The 18,892-nt window shown below is 36.5% G+C and overlaps 1 protein-coding gene across 2 annotated transcripts in view; it reads left to right on the forward strand.

Moving 5' to 3' along the window:
* TSHR (thyroid stimulating hormone receptor) overlaps positions 1-18,892 on the forward strand; it is a 171,819-nt gene that overhangs the window by 120,360 nt on the left and 32,567 nt on the right. For both annotated transcript variants that reach the window (XM_072625602.1, XM_072625603.1), the window contains 2 exons: positions 569-637; positions 14,894-14,971. In XM_072625602.1, coding sequence (XP_072481703.1) covers positions 569-637; positions 14,894-14,971 — 147 coding nt within the window. The remainder of the gene's footprint in view (positions 1-568; positions 638-14,893; positions 14,972-18,892) is intronic.

Raw genomic sequence — 18,892 nt, forward strand, 5'->3', positions numbered from 1 at the left:
AGCTACTTGTCCTTTGTTCTCTCCTCATTCTTCATAAGAGGTCTCCACAATTCCCACTGCCAGTCCTCTTTGTGAGGATTGTGTGTGTATTCCTCTTCTTGCCCATGCCCAGTCAGATGGATGATGTCCCACTGGTTTCCTCTCTTTCCAAACTAGAACTAAAAATCCCAGGGGAAGGAAGGTTGTGGTCAGCTAGCCAATTGCCAGGGATTATTATATCAGTATTATTTCCAATATTCAAAACATTTGTGTAAACCCTTTTTTGAAACTATATTCATTGTCTTTAATATACTTCTTTGACTATCCTCAGTGGTGACAAATCTTCCTCCTTTGAGAATAGGATTAGTCATTCAAAGCCAAGCCTGAAGAATAAAGTAGGCAATCAAACTGCTTTTTTTTAGTTGAAAAAAATGAGAATGACTGTAAAGTAATGAGATCAGTTCTTTTGAATAACCCATAACAAGCTCTGAAAGCCATTCTATATTTTTCTGACCTTGGAGAAATAAAAACTATGTACTTTCATATGATATGTCATAGGTCACTAATTTCCTACCTTTGTGACTTGCAGGAAACTCTATAATAATGGCTTTACCTGGGTCCAAGGATATGCCTTCAATGGGACAAAGTTGGATGCTGTGTAAGTAAAATTATAATCATAACTGTCCTCAAATAAGGAGAAAAGTAACTTAAAATTGTGAATATGCTTTTAAGCTTTCTTTATATAACTGTTAGAAGAAGACAAACTTATGACAAGTTAATAAATCAAGTATGGATAAAAATGGGGGTCAAAGGTGTGAATGACGAATGATGAAGAAAGGGAGTAAAAGAGGAGGGTTTATGGTGAGAAAAGAAGACCAGAAGTTTCAAAATAAAGCAGCTAAACACAAGACCTGAAGCCAAATGAAGAGTAAAGTCACAACACCTCAGACAAACACAACATGAACAACATTCTATTTATGAATGTCTCTGAATGGTTACATCAGAGCTGCAAAGCTAGCCTGCCAGGAGAAATAATGCCATGTTTGTTTTTCCCCAGATCAGGAAGATCATTTGGAGTCTATGGAGGATGAGACGATGATCTCATTATATATCAGGGTATTAAATATAACATACCTCATCTAGTTAGGATTCACTGACAAATTCTACCAAAGACTTCTCTCTCAGTCATAGAAACCATATCATCTGGGTTAAGAAAATTGACAAAGAACAACTTAAATGACTGATCATCCAGTCCCTAATTCTAACTAGACATGAATGCATGTCACAGGACTCCAATAGTGAGATACTGGCTAAGTTCCATTATCTCAGGAGAATATTTCTATATATTTAAGTGTGCATATATATGATGAAGAGGGTGGGAATGAAGCAGAGCATGGTAGAGTGGAAAGATCACTAGTCCTAGAGGCAGAGAACTTAGGTTCAAATCCTGATGCTAACATGACCTGGAGCATGACACGTAATCTTCCTGGATCTTTGCTTGATCAATTATAAAATGAGGTGATTGGATCAGGTGGCCTCTGGTGTCTCTTACAACTCTAGATAGATGATCCTTATATGTGCAAGAAAGAGGAGTATCAGCTAAGTATCTAGTAGGTTGTATTCCTTCATGACACACTCAGAAAGGTAGACATTTTATATTTGATTAACTTAGAAATGACCATGAAGTTAGAGCCTACTTTTCCCCCCTCAAAATAATATACAGGATCCAGCATGGGTTTCAAATAAGCAGATTAATGCTGCCATGCACTTCTGTCCTTACCCTTTTCTTGATCCTTAGAAGCAGTGGCCACTTGGAACAGGATACATATTACAAAGTCCCAAGCTGGAAACATAATACCCTACAAATAAACAAAATATTTTGCTTTTTCATTGAATTAATACAAGTCTTTCATTGATCAACCATCACTGGGCTCAGGAGGCCTGGGGCACTGTTCCCACTGTCTTCTCTAAGGAACCACTTTGTTCTGAACCCAGGAATGAAGTCTGGACTGAGTTCAGTCCTGGAAGAAACCTGACCTCTAATGAGAAGGTGGAATAGGCTCCCTTCTCTTTTACTCTTCAGTTGACTAAACCATCACCTTGGTACCCCAAGAACAAATTATTTGAAGTTTAAATTGTGGCTCATTTGTAGAACTCCCCAAAGTGGAAAGAAAAAAGGTACTTAATACACAGTAAATACTTAATACACAATAAAACAGTCACAGTACAAGGAGAGGTCTTTAATTTCATACATATAAAAGAAATTCTAAAAGACACAAAAGATTCACAGTGTGGATCAACAGAATGACTGAAAACAGAATTTTGTAGCTTACAACTATTGTTACAGTAACTTGGCAAGGTTGATACTTAAACTTCAGCAGAACATAAATCAGTTGGCAGGACTGCTGATTGCGTATTTTACCTCAGTTATGCCCTGTTTTTGTCAAGGTCCACAGAGTATGATAAACCAACCCAAGGCTTGGTCCCATTCACTTATTTGTGGTCGTCGTCTTCAAGAGTGCTAAGAAAGCTTCTGAGAACTCCTCTTTAGGCCACTACTCAGCTCTGACCAAAAAGATCCAGAATCTCTAAACCTCTTAGACTCAATAGGTTACCTTCAATCCTCGACTCTGCCATCTTAAGATAGATACTCACTTGCCTAAGATCAGGCAAGAACAAATAAAAATGATTCATGCTCACCTAGGCAAGATGTGCTTTATCTGCCATGAGCTAGTGGCCCTCGTGGCTGCTGAGGTGAGGATTTAGGAAAGTCAAAAGTCTCTCTCAGTTGTAGAAACCATGTCATATGGTTTAAGACAATCAACAAAGAACAACTTTAAGTGACTGCTCATCTTGAATCTAGTTCTAAGTAGACACAAATGCATATCACAGTGTTCCAACAGAGAGATATTGACCAAGCTCCATTACATCAAGGGAATAGTTATGCATGTGTATGCAAGTAGAAGTCTGCATATATATGATGAAGGATATGGGAAAGAAGGAGAGCACCCTGTCTTCAGAATGCAGCTCCTGATCCCAAGCTGGAAAAGAAGAAGATAGTAAAGATATGGTCACACATCTACTTTGTCATCAGCTCTTCCTACTCAGAGCCCAGTAAGAGGAATGTCTAACAATCTCACATTGAGCCACCATATGGCTGAAAGTAGACAAGAAGACAAATGGGTCAAGAATTGAGTCACTATATCTCTGAAGAGCTCCAGGTGCATGCTCTCTGGGATGGCTCCTGTAGAACAATTCAACCACCACTCAACCAAGATGATTGACTAATTTTATTTCAAGAACACACAGAGCTTGTTTTGAATCAAGCAAAGTCCAAATAAAAAGTTTCTTGAAAGAAAGGGATTTGCATGTGAACTCCTTGAAGGAGTGACTGTGAATTATATATATTCATGTACTCACAATAGTGAGTTGTTGTTGGAAAGTACCTGTGATTTTCTTGCTAAAAAGAAGTCCTCATAAGTAAACATCCTATACCAGTGCAGGTCAACACCCGCTTTACAACTTATAGAACTGCCTGAATCATTGAAAATGTAATGTATTTATCCAAGGTCACATATATTATGTACTAAGAGACAGAATTTAAACTCAGGTCTTCCTAACTTTCAGCTAACTCTCTACCTAGAATACACATTGCATCTATCCAACATCGTTCAAGACTTAATAAATGTGTGTAAGTGTGTGTGTGGGTGTATGTATCTGTGTGTATATGTATATATATGTAAATATACACATACACATGTATATAAAAGTACATATATACACACATATGTGTGTGTTAAATTAATGCATATTTTTAAAACTGTGTATGGGAGAAAAGGCTCCAAGGTAGTCATTTCAAAGAAATTACATAACTACTCCACTCTCCTAAAGTTACTATAGTATATTTAGCATTGATCCTTATCAGAAGTAGGAAACCATGAAGCTTTTAAGTGTGCTCTGACTTGCTGGCATGGCCCTGAGTTAAACTCAGTTTACAGAATTGCCAGTTTACAACAGGAAGGTTATCTGGTTCAATCCTCTCATTTTACAGATGAGAACACTGAGGCTGAGAGATGTTAAATGACCTGTCCTTAGTCATCCAGTTAGTAAGTGGCGGAGTTGGACTCTGGGTGGCAGTGGTAAGCACTTAGAGTTTTAGGCTGGAAACAGACTGTAACCCAGTCTGTAATTAATTGAATATATTTTTGTGTTTAACAAAGTAGATCATTTCTGTGCCCTTTTCCTCCTACCCACCCAGATATTGTATTAAGAGGTGATGTGGCATAGTGAATAGGAAGCTGACCCTTAGAGTCAGGAAAACTTTGTTCAGGTTTTGCCTCTGAAGCATACTATCTCTGGGTAAGTTATTTAACCTCTCTATTCCCCAAAGCAGCATCTGCTTTGATAGAATTCTTCACTAAGAGCTCCCTACCCCTTCATAAGTCTATTTTAAAAAATGGGAAAGGGAGATTAGAGAGAGACTGTGCTCCCAGCTATATATGCTTAAGCACCAAGGTAGAACCATCATGGCAGCTATGTGATATTGACCAGAAACTCAGTACCACAAACCACAGTCCTGTGCCTTACGTACGCCACTGGGTGCAGCTAGGTGGTTCAGTGGATAGGGTGTTGGGCCTGGAGTCAGGAAGATCTGAGTTCAAATCCAGACTTTGATGCTTCCTTGCTGTGTGACCCCCTAAGCAAGTCACTTAACCGGGTTTGCCTCAGTTTCTTCATCAGTAAAGCCCTTACAATCCCTGGTACATAGTAAGTGCTATATAAATGTTAGCTATTATTATGACTGAATAACTAGGAAATGGATCAGTCCCTCTCCCCCGCCCCCACAGAAACACTTAAATTCAAGCTACTTGTATTTATTTTCTCTTGTCAAATCAGCAGCTTTCTGCTTTACATCTCAACTGCCATCCCTTCCCTGCCAAAAGTTAGCCAGTGGTTATTCAAACTTGTCATGCAAGGTTAGAGTTATCCAGCCCTAACCCTAAAAGTCCTGCACGCGCTCTGATTCTGTCACTTGTCTCATTAAGTTAAGGTAACAGTCTAGAATATAAAGAGGAAATATACTTATGCAACATTTGACCAGATTTACTAGAGTAATTCCATTTTTATGCCAAAATTGTAAGAACTAATCAAAGTTTGTCAAATTTAGATGTGTCTTAGCTAAGAATAATAGTGTTTTGATCTGAAAGTATGGATGACATCATTCTGTGAAGGTGATAGTTTTATGATTAAATAAGAATTTCAGGGGTAAAAATTTCTAACTTAATTATAGGAAACAAGGAAGATCATTTTTTATCAGTATTTTGGATCCAAATGTGTTCATCTTTGGGCTTTTTGATCTCTCACTGAAAGTTTAAAGTTCTTAATAAATTGTTTTCCCTGTAAATTTGAGCACTTCAATAGTAACTTTAAAAAGCACCATACACATCAAAGGTAAGGCAGGAGTGGAGTGGAGGAAGTCAGGATTTGGGATGGGTAAGAAAGCAACAGAAAAGGAAAGAAGAGAGGAATGATACATTAGTCACTTGATGTATTTACTGGATCATTATTGCTTTTGGCAATAATGCTACATGTGGGCTTAAATGAATGGAAGTACACCCTTCTGTTTATTATTGCAATTTGATTTGAAGGGTAGCTCACAGCATTTCAAGCATCTGGGAAAGTCTGCAGAAGCACATTCAGATATGTATGTTAAGGTTCTAATTTGATATAACCTTTAAACAACATATAATCCCCTTTATCCCTCTCCCCCCAAAAAAGAAGCATAACTTGATAATTATTCTAGTGCCAGTTTGCTGGAATGGGTAGGTCTGGTGTCATTTACATCCACTTTTCTAGGATAATGAAAGAACTTGATAGCAGCAAAAACTGAACAGATTCTTTACTAACTAGGAGGACTAAGTCCTGAGAAGCAATAAGATGGTTAGGGAGAACATTCATGAAAATTATTACAGATGGGTAAGAACCAGATTATCTTCCTTTTATTCCCATGGAATCACATATCCTGTCATCTGTCAGATTTGAAATTAATAATAATAATGAAGGACCTCCTTCACAGAAATTCATTCACCTGAATTAAACTAACATGAATTAAACTAATTTAATTCATAACTCATAACAAATTGACTCCAGAAAAATAACCTCCAAGCCCATAAATTTAACAGGTCTTGTGGCTGCCACCCACCATCTCGTCCCTATTCCTCTTGCCAACTAGAGTGTCTGACTTCCTGATCTACTGTTGCTGCTAAATGCCCACATATTATTAATGCCTGACAATCTCTTTTGTGTGTACTCCCAGTACACAGCACAGTGCATGGCACATAGTAAGGGCTTAAAATACATTTATCAATATTTTGGCAAGCTTTAACACCATCTTTGATGTGCTAACAGAGCACAAACTATCCATGAAATAACAAACCATTATATTAGGAACAGAATAGTAAGTGCACTAATTATTTTCCAGCTCATTGTCAGACTCTGGAGGCAAAACATCCCAGTTTTGACAAGCAGTAAGAAGAAGGTAGAGAACAGCACTAGCTGGGAAAATTATATATTTCCCAATGTAAGAATTCAAAGAGTCCTTGGGAATACTCTAAAGATGTCTTTTCAGCGATTAACTTTAAAATCTTAAGTTTTTTTCCCAATATCAAAAACTATAAGCATCTGCTTCCTACTTCCTCCACTGTTGTGCTGGGTGGTGTTTCCTAACAGTTTTAACTGATTTCTACTGTCATAACGGTTTCCAGTCAACAATTCAGTGTACTTCAAACTACATTAAGGAAAATGGTTTCTTTTACATTCAAAATAAGAAATGTTCTCAGGGTGAAGCATATTTCTACAATGAAGTATTCTTATCAGAAAGCCCAGTAACCTGCCTTGGCTCATGTTTGATACTGATGCCAGCCCAAGTTTCACAATCAAAGAATTGTAAGGGAACATAGTGTAATTCCATTTTGGATTTGATATTCATCTTGAACTTCTCCAGGAAGAACAACTTAGCACTCAGAGCTAATGATGCTGCCTGTTCCTAACTTTCTCTCTCTCTCTCTCTCTCTCTCTCTCTCTCTCTCTCTCTCTCTCTCTCTCTCTCTCTCTCTCGCTGTCACACACACACACACACACACACACACACACACACACACACACACACACACACACACACACCTACTTACCTGCATCATGGGTCTAAAAAAATAACTCAAGAGATTAACTACATGAATCCTGTTAGAAAGCCACTACCTTATATGAGTTCCTGAACCAATTTACTCACTTCTCAGTCTAATCAAGAAGGAAGTGTTGGGGCCAGAGGTAAGCCAGTAGGATTACCCTTCCCTCAATGATTCATTCAATAATTGGACAAACTTTTACTAAGGAGGCAGTGTGATGCAGTGGAAAGAGTGGTGCATTTGGAGTCAGGGGATCTGAGTTTAAATCTAGATGCCCACTTACTATCAATGCAGCTTCAGGCAAGTCATTTCACTTCACTAGGCTACAGGTTCCTCATTTGTAAAATTAAGAAATTGGGCTTGGATGACTTCGCAGGTCTCTTCCATCTCTAAATCCATGATTCTATGTATGGAATTGTGCTACCTGTTGACCTGAAAACTTTGTTAAGAAAAGGCAACAGGCTAAATGCATACATTTTATGATTTAATTAATTAATCAACTCCCTATTAAAGAAAACGGTAACATAATGCATTATGGAGCCAGAAATTAAATATGTTTTAGGACAAAGAAGTGTTCTGTGTCCTTCAGATTTATGATCTCCATAAGTGACTTACTAGACCATTAGTAAAGGAATTTCTTAATTGCATAGGTTGTAAATACAATAAGATAACAGAGTTTGACAAAGTTTCACATAGAAATTACGACCCAAGATGTCTGTGTTTTCTTTACCATTAACATGCCATAACATAGTATATGTCTACAAATATTAACATATGGAAAATGTCCCATTATTCAAGATAGTGTCTTAGCTTAAAGGTCTCTTAAGGAATGTAGAGTCAGCCTTGGCTGGCTTTGTTGACATAGGAAGAGGCATTCTCTGAGTTTGCTTCAGAGAGAACAAAGAGATTATTCTAAAATTTTATATTAAACATTATCATACCTGATAGAAGTATAAAGATTAAAACCGACATGGTCCCTACCTTCAAGGCACTTTAAAATCTAATTATACCACTCATTGACACTATCAAAAAGCCTACACTTAAACTAGTGTTTCACAGACTATTCTGGGAATCCCTACGATGTGACTAGGATTCCATAAGAAAATTGTTAATTCCAGTGCTGTGGGTTTTTTTTTTAAACATTGTGAGATGTTTATGCATCAAATACTTATTGCAACTAATTATTTGGTATGAAAATAGGCTTTATTTTTCCTATTGAACTCCACAGTTTTTCTGACCTTGACTTTACCCACGCCAGGTCAGTATTTATAGGCGCCATCAACATAATTCAATCACAAAAGCATTAGTTTGGGAAGTGCTAGCCTAAACCACCTGTCACCTATGCATCTATTGGGTGTGTCACCTTTAAAAACAGAATAAGAATGGCACAGCTTCTCCCACAAGCCTATTTCTATGCTTAGAGGATTCTCACTCTCGGAAAGTTCTTACTCTTAGATTTAATCTCTGTCCCTAATGATGGAATTCAAATCTATTTTTTCATTGTTCTGACCCCGACCAGTTAGTCACTATCCTCTGTTAAAAAAACCAAAAAAATCATTTAGAGCAGGCTGTCTAATATAGTCTGCTAAGATTTCTGATTCAGACAAAATAATAATAGGTGATGGAGATTCCAGAGGAATATGTAACCAGGTTAGTGATTGGCCACACAATTTTAATTAGACTTGGAATTTCTAGAAGTCAATTATGTTCCAGAAGCATATGAAAATTGAGTACTTGAAGATCAAAAAGCTATTAAACTGTGCACAATCTTTGACCCAGTGATAACACTACCAGGTTTGTATTCCAAAGAGATCAAAGAAAGGGGAAAAGAATGAATATACACAAAAGTTTTGTAGCAGTGTGGTGGCAAAGAATTGGAAACTGAGGAGATAACCTATCAACTGGAGAAAAACTGAACAAGTTATGATACATGAATGTGATGGGACATAACTGTAGTGTAAGAAAGATGAAGGAGCTGGTTTCAACCTTAGAAAGATTCATATGAATGGATAGAAAGTGAAGCGAATAGGAAGGAGAATAATTTATATAATAATTATAATATAATAAAGATGAACATCTTTGAAAAACCTAGGAGTTTTCACCAACACAACCAGCAACTCCAATTCCAGAAGACTCACAATGAAGCATGCTACGTATCTCTAGATGGAGAGGTAATAGACTCAGAGTACTAACTGAGACATATCTAGACCTAAATATATTTGGACACGGCCATTGCAAAGTTAGTTTTGCTCAACTATACATGTTTGCATAGGTCCTTTTTTCTTGCTTTCTCAGTACTGGATGTGGGGGTAGTGAAAGAGAGAGAATTCAGGCCTGAAAATTAAATAACATTGAATTTTTTAAAAATAGAGAGAGGTGCTGGCAGATCTTAGTGCAGAAATTTCCCTGTCATGTAGCTTCTCTCCCTAATTGTACATAATTTGTCTTATTGATAAAGTTTTTGGGTGTGAGTATATGTTTCTTTGCTCTGGAAGTTACTAAAAAAATAACTAAAATAACTATGGGATAACAGAAAGTAGAGGATCATCAGTATGAGATACACCAATTTATTTTTATTTTAAGTTACCAAATTAATTTTGAAAGGTAAAGGGTTTAAGTAATCAAAATGCATTGACCTTTAGAGATCCAGCATCTTGATGACTGGACTTCTCTCTGTTAAAATTGGCCACCGTCTCCTAATGGTTTTTATTATCTTCTGTTGCACTCTGGCTGGCTCTTCAGTTTGAAGTTTTCTTCAGTGTTCCTGGCAGACCAGAATTCTTATCACCCAGTTTCATGATCCCCAGGGGCATCTTAAATGTCAGAGGAAAATGGGGTGAAATTGGACAAGCAATTATTTAGTTGTACAATGGTTTCTAGTGAATTAAGAAAATGTTAATGCCAGCTAATTTGTGCCAGGCCACTTTTTTCATTGACTGAGTCAAAGGCTTTTAGTGCTACAAAAAACAAACAATTTTCTGTTTGTTGCTATCGGAATGAAGAAGGCAGTCTATGATGCACTCACTTGCTTTTGTCTGATTTGAAGTAATGCAGGAAGAGATTGTGCTCTACAAACTACAAAATCTAAAAAATACAATGGGGGAAATAAGTCTGCACAGCAGTTATGCTGAAGCTCCATTTGTTTCTTTGTTTTCCCTTAAGAAATCATTTTGTTTAATATCTCTATTCAATTTTTGTTTCTCCCAAGGTATCTTTTCTTTTCACTCCAATTCTCATTGGCCAAGAGAACTCTATGCACACAGAGCACTGAAAGGAAGAGTTGAACAGCATGAAAAGAAAGTATCTTTGGACAGAGCTCTTTGCACCAGAAAGGCATTTGTTGCCTTATGGCACATAGCCCAATCTCTTCATATGACAGAGCCTCAGGTGGTACTTCATAAGCAGAGAGGAATTTTTCTGACTTGCTCAGGATAAAGCCTAGCACAGTTCTGAGAACTTAATGAGAACTTCAAACTGATAGTGATGTGAAAACTAATTGACCAAATTCAACTATACAATATGCTAATCATTCCACTTCTTCCTTTCCAATTTATTATTTTAAATATCATTATATGCCATTTATAAAAAAAAAATTCCCTTCCCACTAAATATCCCCCTACACTGCATTTTTTTAATCCACCTTTTTATTCCACCATGGATGCCGATATAAATGTCATGCAAGTGATTGTATGTCACAGAGGAAGTTTTAGAGAGTTCCAACATTCAGTGCAATAGCAAAATATGATCTGTGGGTAAGAGTATTTGGGGAACATTATCATGAGGCAGCTAGACAGAACAGTAAGTAGAGCACAGACTTTGGAATCAGAAATGCCTGAGTTCAAATGCTGACATATGCTTACTATCTGTGTAACCCTAGGTAAGTCACTTAGCCATTCTGTGTCTCAATTTCCTCATCTGTACAATGAAGATAATAATTGAGCTTTTTTACAAAATTGTTATGAGGATCACCTGATAATATATGCAAAATGTTTTGCAAGCCTCAAAGCACTATATAAATGCTATTATTAGGGCTGAGTAAAAAAATTCCCATGATCTATAGGAAAGTGGTGGCATTGTTGGGTCAAAGGGTAGTTTTATAGCTCTTTGGGTATATTTCCAAATTGCTCTACAGAATGGTTGAATCACCAACAGTGCATTCGTGTCCTAATTTTCCCACATCCTCTCCAATATTTGTCACTTTCCTTTTCTGTCATATCAGCCAATCTGACAGGTAGGGGGTGATACTTTTGACTTGCTTTAATTTTCATTTCTCTAATCAATAGCAATTTAGAGCATTTTTTTCATATAACTACAGACAGCTTTGATTTCTTCATCTGAAAATAGCCTGTTCATATCTTTTGACCATTTATCAATTGAGCAATAACTTGTATTTTTATACATTTGACTCAGTTCTCTTTATCTCATTTAAATGAGGCCTTTATCAGAAAGACACTTGCTATAAAAATAGTTCCACAACTTTTTACTTTCCTTTTAATTTTGGTTGCATTGGTTTTGTTTGTGCAAAACCTTTTTAGGTTTACTGTAATTAAAATTACCCATTTTACATCTAGTAATACTCTCTATTTCTTGGTTGGTCATAAATTCTTCCCTTCTCCATAGATCTGACAGGTAAATTATAACTTGTACTCCTAATTTGCTTTTGGTATCACCCTTTGTCTAAATCATGTGTCCATTTTGACTTTATGGTCTTTCTTTTTTTAAATCAAATTAACCAAAGGTTTATCTATTTTGTTGTTTGTTTGTTTTTTCATTAAACCAGCTCTTAGTTTTATTTATTAGCTTAATAGTTTTCTTACTTGCAATTATATTAATCTCTCCTTTAATTTTCAGGATTTCTAACTTGATGTTTAATTAGAGATTTTTAATATGTTCTTTTTCTAGTTGTTTTAGTCATATGCTCAATTCATTGATCTTCTGTTTCTCTGTTTTACTTATGTAAGCATTTAGAGATATAAAATTTCCCCTAGTATTGCTTTGGTTGCATCCTATAAATTTTGGTATGCTATCTCATTATTGTCATTCTCTTTGATAGAATTATTAGTTATTTCTGTGATTTGTTGTTTGATCCACTCATTCTTTCAGATTAAATTATTTACTTTCTAGCAAAATTTTCATCTCTTTTCATGACTATTAAATGAAAATTTTATTGCATCATGATCTGAAAAGGAGGCACTTAATATCTCTGCCTTTCTGCATTTGATTGTGAGGTTTTAATGCCCTAATACATGGTTAGTTTTTGTGTAGGTACCGTATGCTGCTGAGAAAAAGATATATTCCTTTCTTTCCCCATTCAATTTTCTCCAAAGATCTATCATACATAATTTTTCTAAAATTCTATTCACCTCCTTAACTTCTTTCTTGTTTATTTTGTAGTTAGATTTATCTAGTTCTGAGAGGGGAAGGTTGAGATCCCCCATGAATAGAGTTTTTCTATTTCCTCATGTAAGAGGAAATTTTCTCTTTCAGAAATTTGGTTCTATAACATTTGATACGTATATGTTTAGTATTGATATTACTTCACTGTCTATGGGATCTTTAAGCAAGATGCAGCTTCCTTCCCTGTCTGTTTTAATTAGATCCATTTTTCTTTTGCTTTGTCTAAGATTAGAATTGCTACCCCTGCTTTCTTTTTACTTCAACTGAAACCTTTTGTCTTTACTCTGTGTGTCTTTCTACTTCAAATGTGTTTCTTGTAAACAATATATTGTAGGATTCTGTTTTTTAATCTACTCTGCTATTCACTTTCATTTTATGGGAGTGTTCATCCCATTCATATTCACAGTTATGATTACTAACTGTGTATTCCCCTTCATCTTATTTTTCCTTTGTTTATACTTTTTTCTTTCTCTCCTTTTACTCTATCCCTCCTCACCAGGGTTTTGCTTCTGACCACTGCCTCCTTCAATCTGCTCTCACTTCTATCAGCCCCCCCCCCTTTTCTTTTCCCCTTCCCCTCCTACTTCCCTGTAGGGGAAAATAGATTTCTCTACTCAACTGAGTGTATATGTTATTCTTTCTTTGAGTCAGATCTGATGAGAATAAGGTTAAAATAATGTTCACGTCCTCCATTCTTCCTCTCTGTAATAGGTCTTTCACACTTCTTCATGTGATATAATTTACCCACTTATGCCTACCTCTTTTCTCATCTCCCAGTACAATCCTTTTTTTTACCCCTTAATTCTTTTTTATATCATTACATCAAAATCAACTTATACCTGTACCCTCTATGTACACTCTTTCTAACTGCCCTAAAAGAGATACAGCTTTTAAGAATTACAAGATCATCGTCCCATATAAGGATGTAAACAGTTTGACCTTATTGAATAACATGTCTTTTTCTTTCATTATTTCCTTTTTCATGCTTATCTTGAGTCTTGTATTTGAAAATATTGAATTTTCCATTCAGTTTTGGCCTTTTCATCAGGAAAGTTTGAGTATCTATATTTTCACCTGAAAGATTATTCTCAATTTTGCTGAGTAGTTGATTCTTGGTTGTAATCCAAGCTCTTTTGTCCTGCAGAATATCATATTCCAAGCCCTCCAATCCATTAAAGTAGAAAATGTGAAGTCTTGTGTAGCCCCTGCTATAGCTTCTTAATATTTGAATTATTTCCTTCTGGCTGGAAAGTGATCTTTCAGGAAGTGATAGGTAAAATCTTTCAATGACAAGTTTACCTTCTGGTTTTAGGATATCAGGGCAATTTTTCCTGATAATTTCTTGAAAGATGCAGTCCAGGCTCTTTTTTTGATCATGGCTTTCAGGTGGTTCAATAATTCTTAAATTATCTTGCCTGGATCTATTTTCCAGGTCATTTGTTTTTCCATTGAGGTATTTTACATTTTCTTCTTGTTTTCTGCTTTTAGTGTTGTTTGATTGATTTTTGATGTCTCATGGAATCATCAGCTTCCACTTGCCCAATTCTGATTTTTAAGGAATTATTTTCTTCAGTGAGCTTTTGTACCTCCTATTCCATTTGGCTAATTCCCCTTTTAAAGGAGTTGTTCTCCTCAGTGAATTTTTCTACCTCCTTTCCCATTTGGCCAATTCTCCATTTTAAGGTTATTCCTACTTTCTCACCTAGGACATTGGGTAGCAAGGTGGCAAAATCTCAATGCAGTGGTTCCACTATTGTTGCTGAGAAGAAAGATCACTACAGAAAAATGCTGGCAGATTTATTTAATTTCATTTGTCTATTTGTTTTTCCCCTTTCAGTTTCACTTACTAAGTCTCTCAGGATGATCTAAGTAGGCAGTATTTCAAGCCAGTATCTCTGCAAGAACATTTTCTCTTTAACTGCTTTTATCTCTTTGGGATTGTTATGTGGTAGTAATGTTCCATCATCAGAGATAATAAATTTAGACCCTGAAGAGAAACAAGAGGTCATCTAGTCCACCTGAAGATCAAGAAAAGGAGGCCCATCTTCTCTAATGTTTTTCAAGTGAGCTTGCCTGCTAAATCTGTGTTACCCATGGCTGTCAGATCTCCTAACTACTTATTTGCTGGATAAATTGCTTCTTCATTCTTTTCTCCTCAAACGTATGTAGGTTTTTCAAAAGATAAAGTACTATGGGTCCTGCTATGGAAAGATAAAAAGCCTTTAGCATCCATCAGTAAAGAGAATATTTTATATCAAGTACTATGCTGTATTTTTGGTGCAGTTATATAATCTCTGTATTGAGACACATCTCTGTTATTTTTTTGTCCTTAGTTACTTAAATAAGAACAAATATCTGACTGTGATTGATGAAGATGCTTTTTTGGGAGTATACAGTGGACCTACCCTGCTGTAAGTAGAACAAAAGAAACATAACCTGGTTCAAAATGCTGAAGAGTATTGATGGTAGTGATAAGGAGCATTGTTTCTTTCTTCTACATTTTTTTGTATATTAAATGATAAATTACTGCTATTCTATGTTATATATTGAACTATTGTTTGTGCTTCAATGTGTTTACTGTGTTTTTGAGTCACTTGAGTCATGTCTGACTCTTCATGACCCCATTTTTGGGGAATTTCTTGGAAGATAGTGGGGTGCTTTGCCATTTCTTTCTCCAATCCATTTTATAGATGAAAAACTAAGACAAACAAGGTTAAGTGACTTTCCTAGGGTTACACAGCTAGTAAGTGTCTGAGGATGGATTTGAACTCAGGAAGATGGTCTTTCTGGTTCTAAGCCCAATGCTCTATCCACTGTGCCACCTAGCTTCCCAGGAGCATTGTTTTTTCAGATGAGTTAACTTCCTTGGAGAAACTCTGTCCCAGAGAGTTAAGATTGAAAGTTTCTTTCCTGCTGTAGTACCTGATCAAGCCACTACAGCCAAGTGGATTCAAGAGAAAGGAAGGGACCATGCATTTATTAAGTACCTACTATGTGCCAGACTCCATGCTGAGCACTTTACAAATATTATCTTGTTCAATTTTCACAAAGATCCTGGGAGATGGGTGCTATTATTATCCCCATTTTAGAGTGGATAAACTGAAACAGAGTTCAAGTGACTTTTCCAGGATCACACAACTAGTAAGTATCTCAGGCTATATTTGAACTCAGACCATTCTGACTCCAGGGACAGTGCTCCATCCATTGTTAGGTGCCTCTGCATCATTGTCCATCACTGTTGTGAACAATCATCATGAACTACAATGCCCTATGCTCAGGAATAAGAATAAAAAGAAGTATAAGCCCTATTCCTTGCCTTTTTGGAGGTTAGTTTTTAGGCAGGGATCGAGGATACATGTATAAAGAGATAATTTATATTACTTTTATGCTGTTATCTAAATACTGGAAATGAGGCAGATGGTATGGAGGAAAGACGTAGAGTTAGAAAACTTGAGTCTAAATCCAGGTACTTAGGCTTAATAACATTTTAGATCATGGGCAAGCCACTTACTCTTTCTAAACCTCAGGTTTCTTTTGTGTGATATGATATAATATTTTTGTCAACTACCTCACAATATTAAGTGAAATTTAGTAGGGATAAATGTAAAACCTTACACATCTTTCAAAAAATCAGCTTCATAAATACTAGATGGGGGAGACAAGGTTAGACAACATGTTGTCTGAGAAGGTTTAGGGTGGGGGGCAAGGTTACTGGACAGTTAGAGCAACAGGAGTCTTTAGTGTGTGGTAGCCAAAAAAAAAAAGCAAATTTGATCAGAAGGTGCCTTTGTACTCTGCCCTGATCAAATGATGTCTAGCTTTTTGTGGTCAGTTATGGATGCTCTGGTTTAGGAAGGACTTTGATAAGCTGGAGGGCATCTGGAGGAAACTTACCAGGAGTCTAAGAAAATTGGTTAAAATAACTGTGGCTGTTTAGCTTGGAGCAGGAAAGAAACAGAGGGGACATGGTAGCCATCTTCAATCATCTGAAGACTAACATGTTGAAAAGACATTATACATATTCTATTTGGCCCTAGAAGAAAGGACCAAGAACAATGGGTAAATCCAGTAAAAGATAAATTTAGGTTTGATAGTAAGGAAAATTTTCTCATAATTAAAGATATCTAAAAGTAGAATGGATTCCTTGGGAAGCAGTGAGTTAACTCCTCCCCTCAATGAGGATAATCAGGAAGAGGCTAGACAACTTTTGGGTACATTGTAATGGGGATAAGGATAGGGACTCCCAGAGGAGGAAATTCCTTCTATCAATTCAACTTCCATTCATAAAAATTGTCTAGAGCACTGAGAATTTGAGGTGACTTGTCTAGGGTCACACAGACTTTTCTTTATCTAAATTATTCCATATCCCATTCTTTATTGCTGAAGTGACATGGGAGTGGAGGGCAAAACATGATTATCAGCTTATAGGATTTAGAGGAGACTGCATTTCAACTTCAATGTTATAAGGTTTTTGAGGTGGTTATATTTTAGATGTAATGATATTGGGTTTAGAGATGGTTGCATTTCAAGTTTCAACTATTTTTTTTTGTCACAAAAAGAATGCACATGGCAGTGAAAATTTCCTTGTCTTGAGAAGTACCACAGACCTTTAAAGATTTCTATGACACCTAGTTTTATAATACTGGAGGTGTTTTATTATCTAAAGGAATGTTTTTTACTTCTTGGAGCAAAGTTAATTTTAATTATCAGGAATTAACTTCCTCCCAAAAAGTAATACTTGAATGTCAAAGTATAGAGGTGACCTTGAATCCTCTAGGGATATACCAGTGGAGTACAAGCTCTTGCAAAAGTTACAAAACTTGAAGGATGAATTCAAGTTCAGTAACAGATTCTCCAGGCAACTAGGTAGCACGGTGGAGAGAGGATCAGACCTGGAATCAGGAAGAGCTGAGTTCAGATCTGGCCTCAGATACTTACTAGCTATGTGACCCTGGGCAAGTCACTTAACTCTGTTTGCCTCAGTTTTCTCATCTGTAAAGTGAGCTGGAGAAAGAAATGGCAAATCACTCTAGTATCTTTACCAAGAAAACATCAAACGGGGTCACACAAAGTCAGACCGAACAACAACAGAAACAGATTCTTTGCTATCTAAGGACCAGCCTAACACAATATGGTCAGTTTTGCTGTTACACTTGTTTTAAAAAAGCAAATTTGTTCCATCTTGATTGATATGTTGGGGAATAATTTGATTATAAGGGAAATTTCAAGTTTGCTTATTTATTTCTCTATGAGAGAAAATGAGAATGAGTCACTCCTGTCCACTTCCACTATTACAACTTTTCATCTGATTTCAGATAACTTTCCTTCCTTCACTTCACAATAACTCACAAGCAGCAACCAACCCTTAGTCTACTTCCAAAAGCAAACTTCAGATCTTTTTCAAGTTAAAGTGTCATATTTATTGTATATCTTCTGGTATAGTAGAAGCTGTGAGAGGAGAGAACTGTTCCATATCCATGCAATTCAATCCCTCCAACCCATCCAATCTTATGCCAAGTCCACAGCCCCTGGACTTACCTTCCTGAAGTTGCAGCCCACTTGAGGCTGTCTTCTTGCCAGCATAGGCCAAGCATAGGCTACAAACACCTGTAAAAGCAAGCACCCCAACATACACAGGAAGGCCTGCCATCATAGGTTCTTTGATCTGCTTTTCTAAAAGGAAAGGCAGCTTTTAAGGGGATCAACAATCACTTTAATCAAGCACATATAATCATTCACTTAGTTCAGGGGAAAAAGTCAGTATCCTGAACTTCAGAGAAAAATAGAGAAAAATCAATGGACACAGCTTCCAACTGTCTGACAGTAAGCAATACATACATCACAAATCAATAGACTGATAACTGTCTGACCATACATACTTAATTAGCAGAGAGAGAAGCACCAACATCTGGGTTTTCAAAGCCAGGGGGCTGCTTAGTGGCATCCCAGAGTCTCATCTGGAACACAAACCTTCTTCCAAAAATAAACCAGAGTAAAACCTCACTTCAGAGTATTTATACATTTTTCTGAGCCAGGCGTCATAACCCTTGAGAATTATTGCCTCATTAGAAAATTAACAAAAGGTATGGGCCTCCCCTAATCAAGCTTTCCTTAATGGGCAGGCCCATTAATGGTTGGGGAAGATCTTTAAACTCTCATAGTTACCATTACAACACCTCTACTGTTTGTTATAGCATTTATGTATTTCTTAACCACTCCTAAACAGTTGGTGCCACTTTTGTTAGATGCCTCTGTCTTTTTTTATGTGTCATTGATAGTTTTTGAATGTACCCCAATGTCATTTTTCTTACAAGCCCTGCAGTTTTTAATTA

The sequence above is a fragment of the Notamacropus eugenii genome, chromosome 7 (genome assembly GCF_028372415.1).
Source record: "Notamacropus eugenii isolate mMacEug1 chromosome 7, mMacEug1.pri_v2, whole genome shotgun sequence".
In the NCBI taxonomy this organism is placed as follows: Eukaryota; Metazoa; Chordata; class Mammalia; order Diprotodontia; family Macropodidae; genus Notamacropus; species Notamacropus eugenii.